This window comes from Perognathus longimembris, chromosome 20 (genome assembly GCF_023159225.1).
Source record: "Perognathus longimembris pacificus isolate PPM17 chromosome 20, ASM2315922v1, whole genome shotgun sequence".
NCBI lineage: Eukaryota > Metazoa > Chordata > Mammalia > Rodentia > Heteromyidae > Perognathus > Perognathus longimembris.
The window spans coordinates 16,058,473-16,086,287 of NC_063180.1; the positions used below are offsets into that span (position 1 = coordinate 16,058,473).

General features: G+C 44.5%; 1 protein-coding gene across 4 annotated transcripts in view; it reads left to right on the forward strand.

Annotated features, from left to right (window-relative positions):
* Garre1 (granule associated Rac and RHOG effector 1) overlaps window positions 1-27,815 on the forward strand; it is a 67,160-nt gene that overhangs the window by 5,206 nt on the left and 34,139 nt on the right. For 2 of the 4 annotated variants that reach the window (XM_048329756.1, XM_048329759.1), the window contains exons 1-2: window positions 4,218-5,024; window positions 13,883-15,180. In XM_048329756.1, coding sequence (XP_048185713.1) covers window positions 14,686-15,180 — 495 coding nt within the window. In that variant the 5' untranslated portion in view covers window positions 4,218-5,024; window positions 13,883-14,685. Of the gene's footprint in view, window positions 1-4,217; window positions 5,025-5,601; window positions 6,618-13,882; window positions 15,181-27,815 lie in introns of those variants that run through there. The other 2 variants (XM_048329758.1, XM_048329757.1) reach the window with 2 other exon arrangements.

Consider the following 27,815-nt stretch of genomic DNA (forward strand, 5'->3'; position numbering starts at 1 on the left):
AAGCAGAAGTGGAGGTATGACTTTAGTAGAGTACCATTATGGAGCAAAAAAGCTAAGGGACAGTGCTTGGGCCCTAAGTTCAAACCCCAGAATAGGCAAAAACAAAAACTGGAGTTTGGATTCTAGGACTTGAGTTTGCCAGGCAAGCACTCTACCACTTGAGCCATGTCCCTAACCCTTCTTTTGGTATTTACCAACATAGTCCCTGGCATTCTGGTTAGTCATCTCTGAGCCTAAATCAGTCCCCTTTGGAACTTCTTGCTCTTGGACCCGCTGACAGCTGATAAGCAGTCAGTAGGAAGTGCTGATAGATAAGTCATGCCCAAATTTCTCAGACAAGGACTCTTAACCTGCTGGTTAGAGAACTTTTCCTGGAAAAGGCAGTTCTTGAGCTGAGGACCAGCCATGACACACAGGAAGGTGGAAAAGTAAGCAGGCATGGGATGCATAGTTAAGAACAGTAACTTACTGAACACTACTGGCCTTCGGGCTCACTATGTTAGTGTTGGTGTATGTAACGATTTAGTCCTCATGACAACTCTGTGATGTAGTTGTTGTAGAAGTGATATGTTGAGTGTCATCCAGAGGTCTCTCAGCCTCAATTCAGCCCATATACTGCTACAAGGCTAAACTCTCCCTATCTTTTGTACATTTAAAAGCTTTTTGTCTGAGCTGTGTGTCTGTGGTTAATACCTAGAAGCCTGGCTACTCAAGAGGCTGGGATCTGAGGATTGTGGTTCGAAGCCAGGCAGGGCAGGAAAGTCAGTAAGACTTGTATTTACAATCAGCCACCAAATGGGGCTGGGAATATGGCCTAGTGGCAAGAGTGCTTACCTCGTATACATGAGGCCCTGGGTTTGATTCCTCAGCCCCACATATACAGAAAACGGCCAGAAGCGGCGCTGTGGCTCAAGTGGCAGAGTGCTAGCCTTGAGTAAAAAAGAAGCCAGGGACAGTGCTCAGGCCCTGAGTTCACGGCCTAGGACTGGCCAAAAAAAAACAATTAGCCACCAAAAAACCAGAAGTGGTGCTCTGGGTCAAGTGATAGAGCACCATTCTTGAGTGAAAAAGATCAGGGTCAACACCCAGGGCCTGAGTTCAAACCCCAGGATCAGTACAAAAATAAACAATTTAAAAAAATAAACCATATCAGTGCAGATATGGATCAGCATAGAGAAACAGTTATTCAGTGAAAAAAAGAAAGTGCATAACAATGTTTATATGTGCTCACTTGTGTAAAACTGTACAGAGATACACATGAAGTAGTTTTCTAAATGTAGAAGAATATTCTGGAATTATAGGCTTTGAGAGCTTGTTTGGAGGTTCTAGCAGGGGAGCACAGCTACTCCTATACCCTTGACCAAAGACCAGTCCTCCTCTATTGGGGATAGTTGTCCTCTTTGACCGAGTGCGCAGCTTCAGGAGGGACGCACATGGAGCTGTGAGGGAGGAAGGGGACACCCGCCTAGCCAGCCAGATCAGCTGAATGAACCCTGGCGATCAATGGAGTGACAGATGTCACAGCCAGATTGCCCTCACATCCGAATTATAGGCTTTGAACTGAGATCTTTCGGGTCTCAGCCTTCTGAATAGCTAGGACTAATGAAATGAGCCACTGACGCCTAGTTTTTTATTTTTTTATTGGTTGTAGAACTTGAACTCAAGGTCTGGGTACTGTCTCTGAGCTCCTTTGCTCAAGGCTAGTGCTCTACCACTTGAACCACAGCACCACTTCTGGTTTTCTGGTGGTTAACTGGTGATAAGAGTCTCATGTACTCTCCTGCCGTGGCCAGCTTTGACCTCAGATCTCAGTCTCCTTAGTAGCTAGGATGATAGGTGTGAGCCACCACACCTGGATTTTATTTTTATTTTTTTAATGCAGGAATGGGAAGGTTTTGAGTATGCAATTAGAACTAGAAAAAAATAACTTTCCTTATTAAAAAAACTAGGGGGATTTGGTATTAGTGAGGTATATTTATGCTTAAACCTGGGAATACCCCATTCTCTGTTCTGAAGGCAAATGTGTACACATAGGAACAGAGGCTAAGGGAAGCTGGCTAGGTTTTCGGACTTGAATGCCCTGGGCTCTGGTGGCCTAGGCTGGGAGAGGCAAAAGTTAGCCTTCCTAGTAGCTCACAAAGACCTGTGGTTCCCACCCCTGGGTCTTAAGGTAGGAAAGAGAATATATATTCCATCCACATGCATAAGTGGATTTGTCATGTACTTTGTAATTTGTAGCAATTGAACCTCCTCCTCAGCTGTGTCCACCTCCAATCTTCCCTCTTGCTTGGGGTTGAAGTGGGTAGAGGCATGGCCTCGTTTCCCTCAGGAACCCATAGAGCAGGGTAACCCTTCTTTCAGTTTGTTGCCTGAACTTCAGAAAGGTTAGTTACGTTTCTGGAAATTGTAACTGCCATACAGAGCACAATATGATCTACAGTGGTAGTAATAATCATATTATAATTTTTCTGCCAATATTGAGATTTGAACTCAGGGTATTGAGCTTTCAGCTTTTTCACTCAAGGCTAGTGCTCTACCACTTGAGTCATCCATTTGTGGGTTTTTACTGGTTCCTTGGAGAGTCTCACAGACTTTCTTGCCTGAGTAGCTTCAAACCACAGTCCTCAGATCTCAGTCTCCTGAGTAGCTAGGAATTTAGGCATGAGCCACCAGTGCCTGGCTACAAACGTAAACTTTTAAAAGTCTTTGGTCTTGCTTTTTCTCTCCACAAAACCAAAATACCCTCAACTTAAACAAAATTAAGCCTATTCCTTCATCTGTGTGACTATTTAACCCATTTGTCCTTTTTATTTTTTTGTGTTTTTTTTTTTCTTGCCAGTCCTGGGGCTTGAACTCAGGGCCTGAGCACTGTCCCTGGCTTCTTTTTGTTCAAGGCCAGCACTCTACCACTTGAGCCATGGCGCCACTTCCAGCTTTTTCTGTTTATGTGGTGCTGAGGAATTGAACCTAGGGCTTCATGTATACCAGGAAAGCACTTTACCACTAGGCCACATTCCCAGCCCTCCTTTTTTATTTTTTTTAAGCCTCTGCTATGAAAGTAAATTTCAGCTCTGTTGACTTTGTGGCTGAAAAAGTGTTTCTTCTGCTTAAATGAAACTAACTTATTTGTGGTTTGCGAAATAGAAAGGCTTCCAGAACCACTAATGATATCTTACATTGGCTTTGTAGTGGAGGGCCATGTTTTGTGGTAATAAATTGTTACAGAGCACAGCACATGTCAGCAATGGAAGTAGTCAGGAGGCAGTGTGTCTGCTGCTGGAATGGCTCCCCGACAGCAAGTGCTGTCTGCCTCATTCACAGCCACATTCCGCTGCTTCATAGAAGCACGTATGTATGCATTTATTTATGCATGCCAGTCCTGGGGCTTGAATTCAGGGCCTGGGCACTGTCCCTGAGCCTCTCTGTGCTCAAGGCTAGAGCACTCTACCACTTGAGCCACAACACCACTTCTGGCTTTTTCTGTTTATGTGGTACTGACAAACCCAGGGCTTCGTGCATGCTAGGTGAGCACTCTACCACTAAGCCACATTCCCTGCCCCATTTTATTTTATTTTATATTTTGTTCTTGTATTTGGGCTTGTGTTTGGGTTTACAAGCCTGAATCATCCTGCCTGACTTGTTTGTTCTGAAGGGGAGGAGGAGGAGGGGGCAGTTCTTGCTAACATTTTGGCGGGGTTTTGTTCAGTCAAGCCTCACACTCTACTACTTGAGCTATGGCTCCACTTCTGGCTTTTTGAAAGTTAGTTGGAAATAAGCCTGTGTAATCCTAGCTACTTAGGAGACTGAGATCTGAGGATTGTGGTGTGAAGGAACTCAGGCCCGAAAGGCCCGTGGGACTCTTATGTCCAAATAACAAACAAACAATGGGGCTGGGGATATAGCCTAGTGGCAAGAGTGCCTGCCTCGGATACACAAGGCCCTAGGTTCGATTCCCCAGCACCACATATACAGAAAACGGCCAGAAGCGGCGCTATGGCTCAAGTGGCAGAGTGCTAGCCTTGAGCGGGAAGAAGCCAGGGACAGTGCTCAGGCCCTGAGTCCAAGGCCCAGGACTGGCCAAAAAAAAAAAAAAAAAAAAAAAAAACCTCCAAATAACAAACAAACAAAAATCTCATGGACTTCCTTGCCCCGGTTGGCTCTGAACTGCAGTTCTCAGATCTCAGCCTCCTAAGTAGCTAGGATTGCACGGACTGACTTTGAATTTGGTTCTAGGGATCTCATCAATCAAGTAGCTGAGATTAAACTGTTTCTTTACTAGAAAAAAAAAAAGTTTAATCATGACCTTCTTAAAGCTATTTCATTGTGTTTTTTTCATGCTAATGGTACTAACATTTCATGAATTTTCACCTGAGTCTTCAAATGATCATATTTCTTGTATTAATTCCCTGGCTTCCTTGGAGCCCATTTCTGTGCAGTAGCCTAGTATCCAGTTTGTCCTGTTTTCCTGTCTCCCTGGCACAGAAGTAGTTTGAGTTGGAAGACCCAGAAGTGCCACTTCCTTTTCTGGGGCCTTGGCTCCCTATGCCTGCCTGCTTTTCCGTTTGGATGTTTTAATGATACCCTCCCCTTCTCAGTGATTTGTGTTCAGGAAACTGGGCAGTGATTACTTGTTTCTGCTTTGTGAACTTCCTCCCCTCACTTCCTCAGGAAACCAAGCAGCTCCTGGCTGGCTGCTGGGTGCTGATTTTATGTGTTGGGAGACAAGGCCTTAGGGTCTGAACCGGAGCCAGCGTTTTCCACCTTTGTCTTTTTACTACTGTCTTCCTCTGGGCGTCATAGGAACATTTTGTGATTGGGTCAAGATGATGTCATGTCCTCCTCAGCCCTGGGAGAGATTACTACTCAGCTGGAGGACAGACAGCCTTCCTGAAGTAGGTAGGGCTGGTTCTGTTCAGCAGTAACATCACGGGGTAGGCTGTTGTGACCCTGGGGCCCAGCCGTCTTCTTGGGTGAACAGTTTGGCAAAAGCAAAGGACAGGTTGAAGGGGTGAGACCTACGGCAGGTAAGGCCGGCAAGCTGCATTCTGGGTGCTTTGCAGGAGCTTTTGAGTGAAGGGGATGGAGAAGTTCTGTCTGTGGTGAGGTATGTAGTATAACGTGGGCATTCTTCTCCCTCTGGACTTGGTTGTTCAGATCACTGAGTTCACAGTACCTACTGTATCTTTAACAATGCCCCCTCACTGCCTCATGAACTGTAGCTTCTTTTTTGGAAGGACTTTTACCTCATCTCCCAGAAAGAAGTAACTTTAGGTTTGGATTCTAAAAAGTCCATGGTAATGCCACTCCCAGGGCAGGGGAGGAATGTCAAAAGAGGTGGGAGACTGGCTTTTAGGTGTTTGTCTTGAAGATTTGTTTGGCCCTTAATATGTGAGGCCTGGATCACAGGAGAAAAATCTGGGCTAGAAAGATGGATCTTCAAGCCAGGTGCCAGTGGTTCACGCATGTAATCCTAGCTACTCAAGAGACTGAGATCTGAGGATCCCAGTTTAAAACCAGCCCAGGCAGGAAAGTCTGTGAGACTCTTATCTCTAACTAAGCATCAAAAAAAGCCAAGACTGGAGCTATGGCTCAAGTAGTAGAACACTAGTCTTGAGCACAAAAACTCAGGGACAGCACCCAGGCCCCAAGTTAAAGCCCCAGGACCAACACAAAAAAAAAGAAAGATGGATCTTCCCAGAGATATGTATTCATCTTGGAAACAGCCCATAGCCCAGAGCCCTGAGGAACTTCAGCACGGAAGGAGGCTTGAGTGAAAGATGCAGAGAGGACTGGGGGCATGGTTCAAGGGGTAGAGAACCAGCCCAGCAAGTAGATACTCTGAGCTCAAACACCCAGTATGTCATAAGTCAGAATGGTAGAGGAGATCAGGAGAACACCCGCCTTCGTGTTCTCACCGACCCAGGAGTCTCAATGTGTAACAGATATGGAGAGCCAGAGACAGAACAAAGCATGGAATCTTTCAGACGTCTTCTCGTCTGGATGGGTATTTTAAATTCATGACTGTCGAGAGTAAAATTCTTCAAAGCATTTTTTTCTAGCATGCATTTCTAAATATGGCTTGTGTCAGTCTGAACAAAAAACATGGCATTGGTTGGGCTTTGAACTTCATAGACAAAAACTTCACTAATCTGCTACAAGAATTTCCTGTGGTGTCTCCACATCTCTGTGGTATCCAGGGCAGATATTCAGGTTTATGTTATTGTGGGCTGGATAAGAGAGAACATTTTCCGTGTCTAAAAAGGGAGTTGTGGAATAGATTTTTTTTCCCTGTTTTTGTTTTGTTTTTTGGTGGAAGTTCAGAATCAAACTTGATATCTGATGTTTATGTTCATTCGCAGGCCTCCTACAACCTGAGCCATGCCTCTAACTCCTCTATTTTTTCCCCAGCAGCTTTATAGAAATACAACTCACATAACATACAGTCTATTCACTTGCTATATATATGAATAAAATTTATAGCTAAAAACCATGAATTACAATAGATTTTGGAACACTTTTTTTTTTTTTTTTGCAGTACTAGAGTGTGAACCCAGGCTCACAATTGTTAGATAGCTGCTTATCACTTGAATTACACCACCAGCCCTTTTTTGCTTTAGGTATTTATTGGATTGGGTCTCATTTTTGCTTGGTATGAGGTAGCAGTCCATCACATACAGCCTTCTAAGTTGATTGGGATCACAGATTTGAACCATCAGGTCTGACTTGTTGGTTGAGATGGGGTTTTCACTAGCTGGCCCCAAACCACAATCTTCCTATTCTACTTGCCAAATAGCTGGAGTTAGAGTGTGAATCAGTGTGCCCAGCTCTGTATTTGAAAACTTTTGAAGCTGGGCATGATGACATATACATACAATCTCAGCACCTAGGAAGTAGAAACAAAATGGTCACAAGTTTGAGAATTAGTATGGGCTACACAGCATGATCCTGTTTCCAAAAAAAGTATTTTTCATTACTCTAAGGAAAGATTTCTGTTCTTTCTTTCTTTTTTTTTTTTTTTGTTGGTCATGTTGGGGCTTGAACTCTGGGCCAGGGCGCTGTCTCTGACCTCTTCAGCACAAGGCTAATGCTCTACGACTTTGAGCCATAGCACCACTTTCATTTTTCTCTGGTGATTAATTGGAGGTAACAGTCTCACAGACTTTTCTGCCCAGGCTGGTTTTGAACCACGATCCTCAGACTTCAGCCTCCTGAGTAGCTAGGATCACAGACATGAGCCACCAGCACCCAGCTCTAAGGAAATCTTTTGTTAGCTGTCAGTTTTTTGTTTTTTGTTTTGCCAGTCCTGGGGCTTGAACTCAAGGCTGAGCACTGTCCATGGCTTCTTTTTGCTCAAGGCTAGCACTCTACGTTTTGAGCCACAGTGTCACTTCTGGCTTTTTCTATATATGAAGTGCTGAGGAATTGAACCCAGGGCCAGCACTCTACCACTAGGCCACATTCCCAGTCCTGTCAATTCTTATTCTGTTTCTCCTCCCTTTTATTCCAGCTTTAATCTAGTTCTTATTTCAATGAATTTATCTATATTTTAATTCTCCCCCCCCCCCTTTTTTTTTTCCTCTCTCGCTTGCTCTCACTCTCTGGGGATCTGGAGATAGAATTCAGGGCCTCATCCTCACTTAATGGTTGTTACATGGTTGTGACTTTAGAAACTGATTCTTTTTTCTTTTTTTCTTTTTTTGCCAGTCCTGGGCCTTGAACTCAGGGCCTGGTTCTGTCCCTGGCTTCCTTTTGCTCAAGGCTAGCACTCTGCCACTTGAGCCACAGCGCCACTTCTGGACATTTTCCATATATGTGGTACTAGGGAATCAAACCCAGGGCTTCATGTATATAAGGCAAGCTCTCTTGCCACTATTCCCAGCCCTTTTTTTTGTAGGCAAATGTTATACCAATGAACTATATCCATAACCCCATATCACCTCCCTTGAGGTCACAGATACTGCAACCTCTGCCAGGACTCTATAGATCTGATACCTTTTATGAAGAGAGAGACCCTGCCATAGGAGCCAATTTCTTGAATTCGTAGGTCAGTTTGTGCCACCAAGAGCAATCAATGGCTCATTGATGACAAATTTCCGAAGAGTTTGCCAGCGTACTTGCTGACTCTGGAGACCCAGCACTGAACAAGGCACTTCTGTCCTTAGACACTTAGGTGCCAGCTGGTGTCTCTAAGAACACACAGCATTGTAGGCATGATATTTAGATCGAATCATAGGTTTTCTTCTCTCTCTCTCTCTCTCCCTCTCTCTCTCTCTGTCAGTTGCAGGGCCTGAACTCAGGGCCTGAAAATTGTCCTTGAGCTTTTTTCACTACAGCCAACACTCTACCACTTTTTTAAAAATTTATTTAACACTCTACCACTTTGAACCATGGTGCCACTTGTTTTCTGGTGATTAAGTGGGGATAAGCATCTCGTGGACTTTCCTGCCCAGGCTGGCTTCAAACTGTGGCCCTTGGATCTCAGCCTCCTGAGTAGCTAGGATTACAGATGTGAGCCACTAGCTCCTGGCCAAGTTATAGGTTTTCTAAGGGAGTGACAGCCAAAGAACTAAAGGACCATAGGAGAAGAGACCTGAGCTTTCTAGGTAGAGGCACAAGGCTTGCTTGGTATGCAGGAAGAACTAGACAGTAAACAATGTGGTTGAAGATGAATGAGTGAGGGGCCAGGACACACAACCTGAGGCTAGAGAGCTGAGCAAGGTGTGCTGGTCTTGTTGGCAGAGTTTGTTTTTACTGACTGCTAGGGTATCGATACCACTGGGTATGAGTTCATCACATATTCCTTCTAGAAAAGAGTTTCAAAGGAGGTAGAAAGGAATGCAAATGAAACTAGGCGACAAAGCTAGTAAAATTGCTCTGACAAGCCTATTAAATCACAGCCCACCCAACTTAGGTCAGTGTTGTGAGAACTGGTTATTGATGAGCAAGAAGGCTGAAAAAACCTACAAAAAATGACTCCAATTTTGGAGTTCTGTCATGTTTTCTACAGATTGCTAACTAGATGGTGAGGCTAAATTTTGATTCAATATTTTAGGCAGAAAGACTACTGTGTACTGTGTATTTCATCACAGTAATAGGTATGTAATTATATGCCTAGTTCCCCCTCTAATGATGCTAGAATTAGCCAGCAGGTTCAGGTGCAATTTAACCTGATTCCTCCATCATGAACTTTATCCTCAGTTTTTATCTCATCATTTTTAACAATGCTTGCTAATCATTGGCTAGAGTGCAGTTTCATTAGGGGTGCAAAATGGTGGTTTTCTTGGCATTTTGTCTGTATTAGTGTGTGTATGTGCACATGGTCATGCATGTTTACACCCCGACACAGGTACCCAAATTGGTACCTGTGCGCTAAGCTTTTTCACTCAAGGCTGGGGCTCTACCACTTTAGCCAGGGCTCTACTTCTGTCCTTTTGGTGGTTAATTGGAGATAAGAGTCCCACAGATTTTTTTTTTTTTTCTGCCAGGGCTGGCTTCAAACCACAATCCACAGATCTCAGTCTCCTGAGTAGCTAGGATTATTGGAGTGAGCCACCAGTGCCTGGCAACTATGTTTACTTTTTTTTTCTTTTCTTTTTTTTCGTCAGTTATGGGGCTTGAACTCAAGGCCTAGCCACTGTCCCTGATCAGTTTTGCTCAAGGCTAGTGCTCTACCACTTTGAGCCACAAAAACACTTCCTCTTTTCTGATAGTTAATTGGAGATAAGGGGGTGAAGATGGGGAGGAGGAAAGGTGGGAGAAAAATGAGGGAGGAGGTAACAAGTTTGACAAGAAATGTATTCACTACCCTACATATGTAACTATAATCCCTGTATATCACCTTGACAATAAAAATTTTTTTTAAAAGAGTGTCAGGGACTTTTCCTGCCTGGGCCGGCTTCAATGCAATCCTTGGATCTCAGCCTCCTGAGTAAGTAGGATGACAGGTGTGAGCCACCAGCACCCAGCTTTATGTTGAATTTTCTAGGGAAACACTACACTATTTTTCTACAATGGTCGCAACATTTTGCATTCCCACTGACAGTAAACAAAAGTTCCAACTTTAATGTGGAAGTTGAGTCATGTGTTTATGCCTAGTCTGGCATTGGTTTGGGTGCCTCTAACCAAGTAAAATCCTGGCTCTGCCATTATTGGTAATGTGACAGTCACCAATGTTTCTACTCTAACTTGGCCACAACTTCATTTTGTATAAAATAATCATGAGTACTGCTGAGGCAGGTGAGTTTACACATACACAGCACACAGTATATTAAGCACTATGTTTGATAATACTAGTATTAACATTATGATTTCCACCAAACAAGTGAGAATAAATAGGTTTTATTAACTCTGCTGGTCTGGGGGAAAAAAAGTACAGAGAAACAAGAAAGCTGGGCTTTTTTGTTTGTTCCTTTGTTTTTGTACCAATCCTGGGGCTTGAACTCAGAGCCTGGGTGCTGTCCCTGAACTTTTTTTTTCTCTTTCTTTTTGCTTAAAGCTAGTGCTCTTGGAGCCACAACTCCACGTCTGGCTTTTTGGAAGTTAATGGGAGATAAGAGTTTCATGGACTTTTCCTGTCTCAACTGGCTTTGAACCATGATTCTCAGATCTCAGCCTCCTGAGTAGCTAGTATTATATGCATATATAGCTGGTATTATAGCACTGGATTAAGAAAGGTCTTTTTAAGTTACTCAGCCCACAGAGCAAGCAGAAATCTACTTGTCCTGGGGCAGGAGGTATCACATGATCCTGACATCCAGTTTCTACTTAGACCTAAGAAATGCAAAGAGAAATTGAATCCCCAAATGACGTAATTCAACTTTCCCATTTGATTAATGATTGCTTGCTATGACCTGGGACCACCAAGTTTTTTTGGATGTGGCACTAGGAATTGATCCCAGGGTATTGCACATGATAGGCAGGTGCTCCCCACTGACCTATATCGCCATCCAGAAAACAAGTTTAAATCCACTTCAGTCATGAAGCCAACAGAAAGAAAAAATAGAGCAGCAAGCAGTCCATGTTAGTGGTGGTATGGCACAACAAGACTTCTATTTCACGACTGACTGAAAAGGCACAGGCACTAACCAGGGTATAATAGCCACACATTAATAGGGGAATTCAGCACAACCAGAAGACCTATGGCTAAGTCTATTTAAATTCAGATATTTTTATTACTGTATTACATTGACAACTGAGCCAGAGGTAAAGCAGGACAGGAAGGCAGAGCCCTTCTTTCTGGAGGAGCCAGATAGAGGCCCAGTCTTTTCCCTTGTCTCTCTTCTCTCTTCTCTTTCCTCTCTCTCCTTCTCTCTCTCCCTCTCCCCCTCCTCCTCCCCTCCTCCTCCCCTCCTCCTCCCCCTTTCTCTCTCCCTCTCTGTCCCTCTTCCTCTCCTTTCTCCCTTCTCCCCTTTTCTCCCCCCTCCCCTCTCTCACCAGTGTCAGAGCCTGGGTGCTATCCCTGGTCTCCTTTTGCTCAAGGCTAGCCACAGTGCCACTACTGGCTTTCTCTGAGATTAATTGGAGATAAGAGTCTTGTGGACTTTCCTGCTCAGGCTGGCTTCAAACTACAGTCCTCAGATCTCAACCTCCTGAGTATCTAGAATTATAGGCGAGAGCCACTGCACCTGGTAGACTTTCCTGCTTAGGCTGGCTTCAAACCACAGTCCTCAGATCTCAACCTCCTGAGTATCTAGAATTATAGGCGAGAGCCACTGCACCTGGTAGACTTTCCTGCTTAGGCTGGCTTCAAACCACAGTCCTCAGATCTCAACCTCCTGAGTATCTAGAATTATAGGCGAGAGCCACTGCACCTGGTACTTTTTGTTCTTAATTGGAGATAAGCCTTTTGTAAACTGACTCTGGTGGTTCACACCTGTAATCCTAGCTACTCAGGAGGCTGAGATCTGACAACTCCAGTTCAAAGCCAGCCCAGGCAGGAAAGTCCGTAAGACTCTTATCTCCAGTTAGCTGCCAGAAAACCAGAAGTGGTGCTGTGGCTCAAGTGGTAAGAGTGCTAGCCTTGAGCCGAATTGCTCAGGGACAGCACCCAAGCCCTGAATTCAAGCCCCATGACCGGACTTTCGGCTTCAAACTGCCATCTTCAGATCTCAGCCTCCTGAATGGCTAAGATTACAGGCTTGAGCTATGAGTGCCAGGCAAGGGACCCTTCCTTAAGTTGGCAAGTATTGAAATCAGGAATTAGAAGTGGGTTAATCAAGTGAAATTCTCCTCAGTACTTCCTACTTTTTATTATTATTATCATTATTTTTGGTATTGGGGATTGAACCCAGGACATTGTACTTGCTAGGCAAGTGCTTTTGCCACTGAGCTACATTCTAACCCATTTCCTACTCTTGATCACAGAATCTGCCAGCTCCCAGTAAGGCAAGTGAGCTGAAGGAAAAATAAAACAAAACATCAACTTCCTATCAATTATCTAAACAACTTAGTTCAAACATAAGACTTCAAACCAAGTTTGTTTTTGTTTTGTTTTTTGGCCAGTCCTGGGCCTTGGACTCAGGGCCTGAGCACTGTCCCTGGCTTCCTTTTGCTCAAGGCTAGCACTCTGCCACTTGAGCCACAGCGCCACTTCTGGCCATTTTCTGTATATGTGGTGCTGGGGAATCGAACCCAGGGCCTCATGTATACGAGGCAAGCTCTCTTGCCACTAGGCCATATCCCCAGCCCCTTCAAACCAAGTTTGTTTTATTAAAATACACATAATAAATGTCTATTATGTGCATTACCTGGAAAAGGTATGCTGGTATATAACCTTAATATTGAAGAAGCCAAGTCAGCCAGACACCACTGACTCACACCTGTAATTCCAGACTGAGATCTAAGGATCCGTTTGAAGCCAGCCTGGGCAGGAAATCTGTAAGACTTCTACCTCAGATTAACCACAAAAAAGCCACAAGTGGAGCAGTGGCTCAAGTGGTAGTCTTGAGTGAAAAAAAGCTCAGACAGCACCCTGGCTCTGAGTTCAAGCCCCAGAGTTGACATACACACAAAGGTCTGAGTCAGGACAATGGTGAGTTTGAGATTAGCATGGTCTACATAGTGATACTATGTCTAAAAAAAAGAGAGAAAGGAAGAATGGTAAAAGAGAGAAGGAAATTATTATGGTTTTGCAAAAATGTGCCATTACCTACTTCCATGTCATTTTCTGCTGTCTACTTACAAACTTAGCAAACTTACCAAACACATTACTTAGATCTTCCCAGTCTTGGCTTCATTAACTTCTGTGGTCCATGCTGCATGAATCGTAGATTCATAAATCATGAATGTTTACCCAGTGAGAACTCTTCTAAGGAAATATGGAAAAGAAATGTCCTTAAATGGATGGAGCATATTTTGGTCCTTCAGGCAGATAAAAATGGAGGGAATGCATTTGAAAAACACTCAGCATTGGCAATAGTTTTATTTTTATATTTATGTGTATGTGTGCACGCATGCCCATGCGCACATACCAGGCTTGAACTCAGAGCCTAGACACTGTCCCTGAGCTTTTTCTGCTCAAGGCTGGTACTCTCCCACTTGAGCCACAGCTCTACTTCCTTTTGCTGGTTCATTGTAAATGAGTCTCATAGACCTTTCTGGTCAATCTGGCTTCTAAAATGTCAGCCTCCTGAGTAGCTAGGATTACAGGCGTGAACCACGGGCACCTAGCACATAACATTTGTGCTGCAACTTGAATGTTTTCTAAGCCATGATAATTGAGCTGTCACTCGTGTCCTGATTCTTTCTGTGAGGCTGTAACTTGATTTCTTACTCCATTTATCTGTAGTGTAAGTTGGATATGGATGATAAAATTGCAAAAGTTAGCATTCTAGGATTACTGATTTTTACAGACTGACTCTCCCTTTCCCTCCCCCCCTTACAGGAAATGACATAGAGGCCTTATGAATACATGCTTGCGTTCTTGATTCAGACTTCAGACTTAACCAGGGCCAACCCAGTCTGGAAGCACATCTTAATTAACGTTACAAGGAAACCGCTACCTCAGCAAACAAAAAGCAAGTAGGAAGATTACCATCACAAATGCCAATTTTAAAGAAAACTTGTTTTCCAAAAACCTTACAGGAAATTTGGACACTTTTAGGATTGAGGAGAAGCTTTATAGGTAAATGGATTTGACAGGCGGGCTCTGTCAAAAGTCTGCAGAGGTTTGCCCTTCGTTCTTAAGAACCTTGTGTGAAATAACCCCTGTACTGCTTTTTAAATTGCTGTTGATCAGCTTATGGGTGTGGGGTTCTAATTTTTTTGGTATATTGAAGATTCATTATATTGCATTTTGAAAAGTTAAGTTATTTTTCTGCCATTGTATATACGAATATGGAAAGTATTCTTGCAAAGCAATTAAACATTTTTCTCAGCAAGCATATCTTTTTATGAAGAAAGTTAGAATGCTACAGTTCTTACGCAGCATTTTAGACACTTTTTATTTTTTATTTTTATTTTTTGGTCCAGCAATCCTGCCTCCATTGAAAATACTAATTGTATGAACCTGTTGTCCTCATCTCTATGTTGGCTCACACAGTCACCTGCCTCATGGAAATGCCTTTTTTAAAACGGAGATTTGCAGAACTCCACTATTTTTATATCTATCTACAGTTTTGACAGACAGTAATTAAAACTTCAAACTCACACCTACCTGCGATTCCTGGCACAGTTTCCCCCACCCGCATGTATTGCTGCAGTGCTCAGGACAGTAAAATGGACCACAAGCGGCGCTTCCTGCTTGGCGGGTCCAAGCAGAAGGTGCAGCAGCATCAGCAGTACCCGCTGCCAGAGCTGGGCCGAGCCCTGAGTGCTCCCCTGGCATCTACGGCCACTGCTGCCCCCCTGGGCAGTCTGACTGCTGCAGGCAGCTGCCACCATGCCATGCCCCACTCCACTCCCATCGCTGACATCCAGCAGGGCATCTCCAAGTACCTGGATGCCCTCAACGTCTTCTGCCGTGCCAGTACTTTCCTCACAGATCTCTTCAGCACCGTGTTCAGGAACTCCCCCTACTCCAAGGCAGCCGTGCAGCTCCGAGATGTACAGGAACACGTCATGGAGGCAGCCAGCCGGCTGACCTCGGCCATAAAACCCGAGATTGCCAAGATGCTCATGGAGCTCAGTGCCGGGGCCGCAAACTTCACAGATCAGAAGGAGTTCAGTCTCCAGGACATTGAGGTACAGTACCTTCCATCTCCTACATGAGATAGGAATTATATTCCCCAAGTCAGGGAGAAAGCTCTGTTAGTTGTATCCAGGCCACTGTGGTGGCTGCCTCTGTCCTCTGTGTTGATGGTCTCCTTGTGTGAAAAAAAGTTTAGCCAGGTACCAATGGCTCATGCCAATAATCGTAGCTACTTAGGAGGCTGATATCTGAAGTAATCACAGTTCAAAGCCAGCCTGAGCAAGAAAGTCCATGAGATTCTTTTCTCCAATTAATTACCAAACAAAGCTGCAAGTGGAACTGTGGCTCAAGTGATAGAGTGCTAGCCTTGAGCAAAAATCAGTCCATGACAGCTCCCAGGCCCTGAGTTCAAGCCCCAGGCCCATCATTAACAACAACAACAACAAAAAGTTAGGGCTTGACAAGTTCCCAGTTGCTTTCATTTCAGATTAAGTAAATTAAAAGCTTTTTTTTTTTTTTGGTGGTTGTTTGTTTTTTTGGTGCTGATACTGGGGCTTGAACTCAGGGCCTGGGCACTGTCCTTTAGCTTTTATTCCCCCAAGACTGGCTTTCTACCATTTATGTCATACCTCCACTTGGGGAGGGAAAGAGTGGTTTAATGATTACTTAGAGACAAGAATCTCACAAACTTCCTAAGCTGGCTTCCAACAGTAATCCTCAGATCTTGGCCTCCTAAATAGCTAGAATTATAGGTGTGAGCTACCTGCATCAGGCTAGCTACCTTTGTTCTTCTTCCTCTTCTTTTTTTTTTGGGGGGGGGGTGAGGGGAAGTCAGTGTAGAGCTTGGAACTCAGGGCCTGGGCTCTGTCCCTGAGCCTCTCTGTGCTCTAGGCTAGTTTTCTACCACTTTAGCCACAGCAACACTTCCAGCTTTTTCTGAGTAGTTTATTTGAGGTAAGTCTCATGGACTTTCCTGCCTGGCTGTCTTTGAATCATGATTCTCAGAGCTCAGCGTTCTGTATAGCTAGGATTATAAGTGTGAGCCACCAGCTCATGGTAAGCCCTGCCTCCAGTCAAACCTAGGGCCTTGCAGAGTAGAGTAGGCTAGCATGCCTAACATGGAGTTACATGTGCATGTCCAAGAAATGATTGGTTAAACTTTGATCTTGTTTAACTAATAGATTTAAAAGTTATTTTTAGCTGCTGAGAGAGTTAATCCGGGGTTTCTCCATGTGTCCTTGGGCATCCAGGTTAAGCTGCTGGACCAGTAATGCTGGGGAGAGAACTGTTCCTCTCTCATCCTGGGGCTGAAATTCCTAGTTCTTTGAGCCAAATCAGAAATTGAGGCTGCATAAGCTAACTAAAACTACTTTGAGTTAAAACAAAACAAAACTAGACTATTAAATAGCACAGCTAATTTTCATTGTGCTTAAAAGTGATTTTCTCTCTCACTTCCAAGAGGAACTGAGAAAGAGTGAGAGTCAGGGTCAAGGTATGTAGCCAGGTTGTTTTTGAACTACCCAATCCTCGTGCCTTCGCATCCTCTGTGCTTATAGATTTGCTCAGCACTGCCATGATTTTGTTTTAATTTTTAGGAGACGTCAACATTATTGGTATAAATCAAAATTCATCACCCTTGTTCTGCCAGGGCTACATAGGAAGTTTTAGGCTTACTGGCCTACATGTGTATGGTCTCTGCCACATGTCCTTTCTATTTTTCCAGCTCTTAAAAGAAATATTATAAAAGCTAGGAAGTGGAGGTGTAGCTCATTGGTAGGGTAATAACTTAAGTAGAAAAGGCCAAATTAGAGCATGAGGCACCTGGTACCAGTGGGTGCCATTGACTCATGCCTGTTAACCTAACTACTCAGGAGATAGAAATCTGAGGATGGAGGTCAAAACCAGACAGGACAGGAAAGTTTGTGAGACTCTTGTCCAGTTAACCACCAAAAAGCCATAAGTGGCTGGGCACCACAGGCTCACACCTGTAATTCTAGCTGTTTAGGAGGCTAAAATCTGAGGACCGTGGTTCAAAGCTAGTCCTGGGCAGAAAAGTCTCTGTGAGGCTCTTATCTCCAATAAACTACTCAGAAAAGACTGGAAGGGTCGCTGTGGCTTAAGGGGTAGAGCGCTCACTTGCTTTGAGCATAAAGAGGATCAGGGATAGTGCCTGGGCACTTGAATTCAAGCCCTGGGACTGGCCAAAAAAAAAAAAAAAAGACAATAGTGGAGGTGTGCCATCCAGTGGTAGAGTGCCATCCAGCCATGAGTGAGAAAACCAGAGCACATGGCCCTGAGTTCAAGCCCTATTATTGACCTCCCCCCCCCCCCCAAAAAAAATTTTTTTTTGTTATTCAGCCACCAGGGAGTGATCCTGGTCACTTGCTTGTCTCAAGATGTGTTGATCCAGGCTGCTATAGCTGACATTCCAGGGTGACCTGGCCCTTTTTGCTTTACTTAGTTAGAATTCAGCAGTAGTATCTGGAAAGATAAGACCAAGGCTTTTATTTCAACCTGAAACAGCCATGGCTGTTTGCTCTCCAACCCTGCTGGGAAGTTTCACTTATCCCACAGGCCAGGCCAGTTAAAGATGACACTGCGCCCCCTCCTCCCCGCATGCTGGGCTTACTTCTGAAGTCACCAGTACTTAGAAAGTACTAATAGGCAGTACTTACTTCCTCCCCCCTTCTTCCCTCCCTTTCCCTAGAACCAGCACTATTGTAGCCGAGAAGGGGAAGCAGTCATTGTACTTGTTGTAATTTAGAATTTTGGCTGGCTTTCCTCCATTGAAATTGAAATACTGATCAGAGTAGTGGGAATACGCATATATACTCACACACACACACACACACACACACACACACACACACACACACTCTCTCTCTCACACACACTCTCTCTTCTCCCCTCTCCCCTTCCTCTCTCTGCTTTCTCTCTTCTCTCTCCTGCAAGGGGGAGGCTCCTTCCCTTTTCTGTGCCTAATGGAGTAAACAGGCCTCCTAGGCTACTGGAAAGTGCATAGTACACTGGATGGGTTTTTGAACCTGTGGGTTTTGTTTGAGACAACCTATTTCAGTTCTAAAATGGGGTTGGGGAGGATAGTTTCCAATCCCCCACCAACTTCACATTTCACTTTTCCCGGTGGTGCTCCTAGAATTCATACATTACCAAAGGACTTAGTCATAAGCCAGTGAGGCTCTCTCCTTCAAAGTGAAATGGCTAGGCATCTAACATTTGGACTTTTCCCCTATTTTGTTTTGTTTGTTTCTTTTTATGGTTCTAGAACCAAATCGGTAGAGGCTTCTCTCTTTCATCCTCCCTCCCAACCAACCCCTCAGGAACTCTGTGGTCTAATATTGTGGAGCTTCATGGGCTGGTCCAGGCCTTTGCTACCATTTGGATGTCGTTTGCCCCAGCAAAACTCACTCTGAAAACCAGCTTCCAGTGTGGACAGTGTGGGCCTTTAGAGGTGATTAGGTCAGTCTTTCTCGAGTGAGTTCTAGCTCTAGAAACTCAATTAGTTACTCTGACAGGGACTTGTTTTACAGTAGGGGCACTTTTCATGTTTTCTTTGTCTGCACCCACCTGCTTGCTTGTCTGCCTTCTGACATGGGTTGAAACAACACGAGGTCCTCGATGGCACCATAGCATTGGCTCTTGTCTTTTCTTTCTGTGCTGTGCTGGGGCTTGACCTCAGGAGCTGGGTGCTGTCCCTTAGTTTTCTCTCACTCAAGGCTAGCACTCTACCACTTGACCCACAGCTCCGCTTCTGACTTTTTAGTGTGATTGGAGATAAGAGTCTCATGGACTTTCCTAACCTGGGTGGCCTCAAACCAGATCTTAGCCTCCTAAGTAGCTAGAATTAATTACAGACATGGGCCACAGCGCCTGGCTCCTCCAGCACTTTTACTGGCTTTCTAAGTATCATAGGCAGCCATTAACTCTTCTTAATTGAACGTTGGCCTTCAGATTGATCCATTCATACATGTGTTTTGTGGACTGTATGATTACTCAGCCCCATGAATGTTTGAAATAACACTGTGAGCACAGACTCACTCTTCAGGGCCTTAATTCAGGTATATTGCCATATTTGTTGGATACATGCTCGCCAGAAAATATTAGAAGTTTGCTTCAAAATGTGATTTTCATTGACCTAATAGAATTAACTGTGTATACCGTTCTTCCCACCCCCTTTTGGCCCACAAGTAACATTCATTGTAACATTCCTTCCTTGTTTTGACTAGTAGATCTTCCATAACAGATTTTGGAGTAAATATTTCCTAATTGTATATGTCAAATAAAAATCTAAATTGCTGCTGCTGTTCTAACTCATTTAGAAACTGAGTTCACTTTACAAAACTTTACATAGCCAGGTGCTGATGGCTCATACCTATAATCCTAGCTGCTCAGGAGGCTGAGATCTGAGGATCATGATTCAAAGCCAGCCCTGGCAGGACAGTCCCTGAGATATTTAAGTCCAATTAACTGCCAGAAAACTGGAAGTGATATTGTGGCTTAAAGTGGTATAGCACCAGCCTTGAGCCAAAGAGCTCAGAGACAGCACCCAAACCCAGATTTAAGCCCTATGATGAGCCAAAACAAAAAACAAAACTTGAATAGCTTGGCACAGTGACTCACACCTGCAATCCTAGCTACTCAGGTGGACAAAATCTAAGGATTACAATTCAAAGCCAGCCCTGGCTGTGAGACTTTTGTCTCCAGTTAACTACTAGAAAAGCCAGAAATGGAGTTGTGACTCAAGTGGTAGAGCCACAGCCTTGACTGAAAAATCTAAGGGACATCTCCCCCAGATTAGAGTTCAAACCCAGGAGAGAGAGAGAGAGAGAGAGAGAGAGAGAGAGAGAGAGAGAGAGAGAGAGAGAGAGAGATACATACACATACACACATGCACACACACCAACAGAAAAAAGACACTTTATAAATCTAATTTTCACAGCTGCTCATTTCTGGTCACTCTATTTTTTGATGGAATCCAGGGTCTTGTGCATGGTAGGTGAATATGCTACCGCTGAACCACATCCGCAGTCCTTTGTGGGTTTTTTTTGGTGCCAATACCAGAGCTAGAACTGAGGGCCTCACATTCTGCCTGGCTTTCTTGCTCACTGCTGTCATCCCACCACTTGAGCCAAGTTTCAGCTTGGCCTTTTTGCTGGTTTATTACTGATGGAGTCTTGTGGCATTTTCTGTACCAGCTGGCTTTGAATCCTCCTCCTTCAGGTGTCAGCCTCCTGTGTAGATAGGATTCTAGAGAAAAGCCACCAATGCTCAACTCTGACTTACTTTATTTTTACTGTGGCAAATGTGCTATTATCTAAATTGCCTGGAGACTTTACTCTTTAGAATAAGTTATAATTAATTAAGCAATTGGAATTTGGATGACTATAAACTTGTGTTATATATAATGCTGCTGTGGAGAGGCTGGACCTTTGGCTGATTTGTCAAGACATGTGGGTCCAGCCAATTCATTATTCTGGAGATGACTAATTAAGGAGAAAAGTAAGGAATTAACCAGGTTCCTGCTTTTCTAATGTACTCTACTTTTCAGGGTAACCAGTTAGCTCTAACTGATGAAGGAAACAGCTGTATAGAAAAAAAATCTCACCATACTTTGTGTGTGTGTGTGTGTGTGTGTGTGTGTGTGTGTGTGTGTGTGTGTGATAGTAGAGCTTGAACTCAGAGGCTTAAACTCTCGTTTAGCTTTTTCACTTAAGGTTAGTGCTCTACTACTTGAGCCACAGCTCCACTTCTGGCTTTTTGCTGGTTAATTGGATATAAGAATCTCTTTGGGGCTGGGGATATGGCTTAGTGGCAAGAGTGCCTGCCTCATATACATGAGGCCCTGGGTTCGATTCCCCAGCACCACATATACAGAAAATGGTCAGAAGTGGCGCTGTGGCTCAAGTGGCAGAGTGCTAGCCTTGAGCAAAAAGAAGCCAGGGACAGTGCTCAGGCCCAGAGTCCAAGCCCCGGGACTGGCCAAAAAAAAAAAAAAAAGAATCTCTTATTTGTCTACCTGGACTAGCTCCAAACAGTACTTCTTGGATCTCAGCCTCCTGAGTAACTAGCATTACAGGTGTGACCACTGGCACCCAGCCTCAGCATACTTCTCTATATAAAAGATGATACGGGTTAGGTGCTGTGGTGGTTCGCGCCTATAATCCCAGCTACTTGGAGGCTCAGATCTGAGGATTGTGGTTCAAAGCCAGCCAAAAAAGTCTATGAGACTTTTTTTCCTCACCAGTTCTGGGCCTTGAACTTGGGCCCTGGACACTATCCCTGAGCCTCTCTGTACTCAAGGCTAACACTCTACCATGTGAGCCACAGTGCCACTTCCAACTTTTTCTGAGTAGTTTATTGGAGATAAGAGTCTCATAGGGGGGGCTGGGGATATGGCCTAGTGGCTAGAGTGCCTGCCTCGTATTCATGAGGCCCTAGGTTCAGTTCCCCAGCACCACATATACAGAAAATGGCCAGAAGAGGCACTATGGCTCAAGTGCCAGAGTGCTAGCCTTGAGCAAAAAGAAGACAGGGACAGTGCTCAGGCCCTGAGTCCAAGCCCCAGGACTGGCCAAAAAAAAAAGTCTCATAGGGCTGGGAATGTGGCTTAGTGGTAGAGTGCTTGCCTAGCATGCATGAAGCCCTGGGTTTGATTTCTCAGCACCACATACAGGGAAAAAGCCGGAAGTAGAGCTATGGCTCGAGTGGTAGAGTGCTAGCCTTGAGCAAAAAGAAGCCAGGGACAGTGCTCAGGCCCTGAGTTCAAGCCCCAGGACTAGCAAAAAAAAAAAAAAAAGTCTCATAGCTATGCAGGTGGCTTGTCTATAATCCTATCTACACAGGGGGCTGAGATATGAGGATCACAGTTCAAGTCAGCCTAGTGCAGGAAAGTCCTGAGACTCTTATCTCCAATAAACTACTCAGAAAAAGCTGGAAGTGGTGCTGTGGCCCAAGTGATAGAGTACTAGCCTTGAGCACAGAGAAGCTCAGGGGCCTGAGTTCAAGCCCCCAGCAACAGCAGAGAGAGAGAGAGAGAGAGAGAGAACAAAATTAAAAATAACATTTTGTGAACCATGATGAAAATTGGAGGATAAAATTGTTTTATGGACGGTTGCTGAGGAATTACTTGAAGTAGGAATTAGGCCTTGCTCACTCAGGTCACATTAACCATCTCAGTGCCTCCAAATTTGAGATAGATGATCATGTCTCCTGATGTGACAGAAAGCATAGTACTCACTTTTTTTTCTGGTGGCACTGAGGCTTGAACTCACAGTATCATGCTTACTAGATAGGAGTTTTCCTGCTGAGCAATACCTTACAGCCCCTATTACAGTGGTTATTTTTTAAATAGCCTCACTTCCTGTCTGTGCTGTGCCTAGACTACAGTCCACCTATTTGACGGTTCCATTTGTAGTTTGGCTTACAGTGGACACCACCACACCCAGCTTCCTCTGTTGAGATGGAATCTCAAGGACTTTCCAAGGGTTCCTAATTTGGGTGCTTAGTGAATGAATGGCAGGATGAAATTGCACCATTGCTTTAAAAAAGAAAGGCTTAAGTGAATGTAAGGGAAAAGTTAGATTTGTTGGGGATATAAAAAGGGAACAGAAATAAAAGAGGTCACAGAATATAGTTTCAGGTAGGGCTAACTTCGCTGTGTGATTTTTTTTTTTTTGTGCCAGTCTTGGGCCTTGAACTCAGGGCCTGAGCACTGTCCCTGGCTTCTTTCTTCTTTTTGCTCAAGGCTAGCACTCTACCACTTGAGCCACAGAGCCACTTCTGGCCATTTTCTATATATGTGGTGCTGAAGAATCGAACCTAGGGCTTCATATATACGAGGCAAGCACTCTTGCCACTAGGCCATATTCCCAGCCCCTGCTGAGTGAATTTTTATGGTTGCCTGTCAGTCTGTACAATTTCACAGGACTAAAGAGGTGGCCTGTTAGGCAGCCTCTCCCAGTTACAAACCAGGAATCTAATCATTCATAAGCATTTGCCTAGAAAGGGCTAAACATGAAGCTTAATGGCAAAGCACTTCTCTACACTACAAATGTTAAACAAGTAGGTAATTCAATAAGTAAATAACACAGCACCCACAGGGGTTATATGTTTGCCTCTCCATTCTTACTTGTAGAAAGGTTAGTTGGCGAGCCATCCTTCCATGATACCAGGCTTTCTGCCCCTCACGCTAATGCTAAAATGTTCCGAGCCAGCAACAGAAATTAGCCAGATGTGGAAGAACACCTGGGAGAGCCCTTGCTCACTCTAGGATCCCTCTTGACCACGCATGTCCCACAGCCACCTGGCCTACGTGACTCTCCCCCCCCCCCCCCCGCCCAATCCCTCCTTCCTCAATAAAACATAGTTGAACTAGCTGCCTGCTTGCCAAGGTGAGTGAGGCTAATGGAAGTGCTCCAGGCCTAGTAGACAGAGACATAAATAAACAGACTGTGGCAGGAGGTATACTGAATGCATTGATGCGCGATGTGGATGGAAAATAGCCTGAAGGCTGATCATTTCTGTGCAGTTTCCAGCTGCTCCTCTTTCCCATCCCACTCACCCAGCTGAGGGTGGCTGGTAGAAGGACCTAACATGCATGGGGGTGCAGGGGGGTCATGGAGTAAAGATGTACTCCTACTGGGTTCCCATGATCCAGACTCTGCCCTTCTTTCTGAGTGAGAAACTTTTTTTTTTTTTTTTGCCAGTCCTGGGCCTTGGATTCTGGGCCTGAGCACTGTCCCTGGCTTCTTTTTGCTCAAGGCTAGCACTCTGCCACTTGAGCCACAGCGCCACTTCTGGCCATTTTCTATATATGTGGTGCTGGGGAATCGAACCCAGGGCTTCATGTATAGGAGACAAGCACTCTTGCCACTAGGCCATATTCCCAGCCCAAATAATTTCACTCTTTTTTTTTGCCAGTCCTGGTCCTTGAACTCAGGGTCTGAGCACTGTCTTTGGCTTCTTTTTTTTTTTTTGGCCAGTCCTGGGCCTTGGACTCAGGGCCTGAGCACTGTCCCTGGCTTCTTCCCGCTCAAGGCTAGCACTCTGCCACTTGAGCCACAGCGCCGCCTCTGGCCGTTTTCTGTATATGTGGTGCTGGGGAATCGAACCTAGGGCCTCGTATATCCGAGGCAGGCACTCTTGCCACTAGGCTATATCCCCAGCCCTCTTTGGCTTCTTTTTGCTTAAGGCTAGCACTCTATCACTTGATCCACAGTGCCACTTCTGGCTTTTTCTATATATGTGGTGCTGAAGAATCGAACCTAGGGCTTCATGCATACAAGGCAAGCACGCTTGCCACTAGGCCATATTCCCAGCCTGAAACTCTTTTTTTTTTTTTTTGCCAGTCCTGGGCCTTGGACTCAGGGCCTGAGCACTGTCCCTGGCTTCTTTTTGCTCAAGGCTAGCACTCTGCCACTTGAGCCACAGCACCACTTCTGGCCATTTTCTGTACATGTGGTGCTGGGGAATCGAACCCAGGGCCTCATGTATATGAGGCAGGCACTCTTGCCACTACGCCATATCCCCAGCCCCTGAAACTCTTTTTTTTTTTTTTTTTTTTTTGCCAGTCCTGGGCCTTGGACTCAGGGCCTGAGCACTGTCCCTGGCTTCTTCCCGCTCAAGGCTAGCACTCTACCACTTGAGCCACAGCGCCGCTTCTGGCCGTTTTTTCTGTATATGTGGTGCTGGGGAATCGAACCTAGGGCCTCGTGTATCCGAGGCAGGCACTCTTGCCACTAGGCTATATCCCCAGCCCCCCCCCCCCCCCCCGAAACTCTTGATTCTGTTTTTCAGGCATGTTGTACCTGAGATAAAGTTTACATATACCCCCTCCCTTAGAGCCACCAGTGCCTGACTGAATTTCCTTTTATTATTATTATTTTTTGTATGTGTGCCAGTACTGGGGCATGAACTCAAGGGCTTAAACGCCGTCCTTTAATTTTTTTTCTCAAGGCTGACTACCACTTGACCCATACCTCTATTTCTGGCTTTCTGGTGGTTAATTGGTGATAGGAGTCTCACAGACTTTTCTACCTGGGCTGGCTATGAGCCACAATTCTCAGAATTCAGTCTCCTTAGTAGGTAGGATTACATGGGTGATCTTGAGGCCTGACTTTTTTGTATGTGTGTGTACGTCTTGGGGCTTGAACTCAGGGCCTGGGCACTATCTCTGAGTTTTTATGCTCAGAGCTAGTACTCTGCCACTTTGAGCCACAGTGGAATTCCAGCTTTTCGGGTAGTTAATTGGAGATAGAGTCTCATGGACTCTCCTATTCAGGTTGGCTTTGAACCACAATTCTGAGATCTCAGCCTCCTGAGTAACTAAGAATTATTAGTGCCCATCTCAAATCTTTATCATTAAACCACATACATTTGTAAGCTGAGAGTGTTTCATTGTAATATTTTCATACATGCTTTCCTCCATTTTTCTGCATCTACAATGCAGTCAGGTAGCTAAAGTCATCTAGTCATGTAGAACTACGAAGAAACAAGCCTTGTGTGAAAACTGAGTAGAAAGAAAGGAACTGGGTTCCCTGAGACGCCCAGGAATCTTCCTTCTAGCTCTGCACTGCCAGCCTATGGATTTATTTTAGGAGAAAAATAAATTTTTCTCCAAAAATAAATCACTGTTGTGTTTGGGAGTTCTTGTTATGTGTAGATAACCTGGTGCTAACTGAGTAGAAGTCAGTAATCTAATTAAGAGATGCTAATAGCTTGGAATGGAATGGTTTCAGAGACAACAGTTAGGACCATTTGAACATTTTTATTGTAAAATATACAAAGCATAATATTGGCCGCTTTAACCATTAATAAGCTTAGAGTTTACATTAAGTACACTGACTCTGGGCACTGGTGGCTCCCATCTGAGTAGCTTAACCCTAGCTACTCAGTAGGCTGAGATCTGAGGATCTCAGTTTAAAGCCAGCCTGGGCAAAGAAAAAGTGAGTCTCATGAGACTCTCATCTCCCAGCAAAAAGCCAGAAGTTGGGGTGTGGCTCAAGTGGTAGTATGCTAGCCTGGAGTGGAAAAAGCCAAGGGACAGTGCCCAGGCCCCCACTGCACACAAATGTAGTTTTGTTTGAGTTGCCAGCATTTGGTGTTGACTCCAGCACTAATGGCATGTGTTGGCATTACTTCCTTTCCTAGTTTTTCCATACATCAAGATGCTGCTTCATGTTCTAAATTAATGCTGACTGCAAAGAAGGTTCTGTAGCTCTTTTGTCCATTTTTTATTTTCTAGGCTGGAGATTGGACCTAGGACCTTGCATATTAATAGGAGGCAAGCATTTTATCACCAAGCCCCACTCCCAAGCCTTTGATTTTGTTGTTCTTTTTTTTTTTTTGCCAGTCCTGGGGCTTGAACTCGGGGCCTGGGCACTGTCTCTGAGCTTCTTTTGCTCAAGGCTAGCACTCTACCACTTGAGCCACAGCACCACTTCTAGCCTTTTCTGTTTATGTGGTACTGAGGAATCGAACCCAGGGCTTCATGCATGCCAGGCAAGCACTCTACCACTAAGCCACATTCCTAGCCCTGTTGTTCTTAACATGTTAGCTTCAATCGTCTTATTTTTTTTTTTGTTTTTTACTTTTTTCTACTGTAGCATTAATCTTCAAGGTACTTTCATAATCCAAGTGTGATCTGTTGCATTCTTTATGTCTCTGGAGACACATTGAGGTGTTAGTTCACATTCTGGTCTGCTAGCTGGATCATTATGTCATGACTCTGGAATCAGGACAAAAAGACACCTCATGAAGGACAAGGCTAAGGACACTGGGATCCAAATGTAATGTGTAAGGTATATTGAAGAGAAAGAAATGACAGAATGGCTTTGGAATTTCTAATAAAAGCAGCCAATGTAGATCAGCTTCCCTTCAGTTACTCTAGACTTCTGAATTGTTCAGGAATGAGTGCCTAGAGTGACAATTTCACCTGTTCTCCCCAGGGTTGTGAAGTAGGGGAACTGTTGATGAAATTGAGCAGAACAATTAACTTGGAAACTTTGTATTTGAATGTAAACTCATCAGATGTTTGGGAAGATAAGTTCACTTAGGTGCCTTGACCTCTCTAGAAGGTGATGTTTGTGCATCTGTTAGGTGAAAAGTAAGGGGTTTCTGTTTGTTTTTTAATCCAGTACTGGAGCTTCCACTGAGGGCCTGAACACTGTCCTTTGGCTTTGTTCCACTCAAGGCTGAGCCACTGTTTCTAGAGATCTAGAGTTTCCATTGGTGTGATTGGCTTTCATGTATTTACAACATATGGTTTTGTCACAGTTAATTTGGGATGATGCTTTACATATCGTGGGAAGAAGTAGGGAGGGACAATGGTATCTTGACTTCCTGTCATCATCGTTTCTTATTTATAATGGAGAAGCTTACATTAAATGACTCACCCCGGGTCAAACATATAATCAGTGTTAGAGACAACATACAGACAACGCCTCTTCAAACTATCTGACATGCCTTCCACCACCTGCAGCTGTATTTGCCCTTCCCCTAGTACCTCTGAAAAGAGACCCTCTCCCAACCCAGTCCTTCTGCCAAGGGGGACGTGTCGGGACCCTCCCACGGGCCTTCACAACCAGTTCTGACTTCACATGTCTGTTTACACCTTTGTAAATGTCTTCCCTTGTTAGGACGGTATTATTAGAATGTTACTCTTGTGACCTTA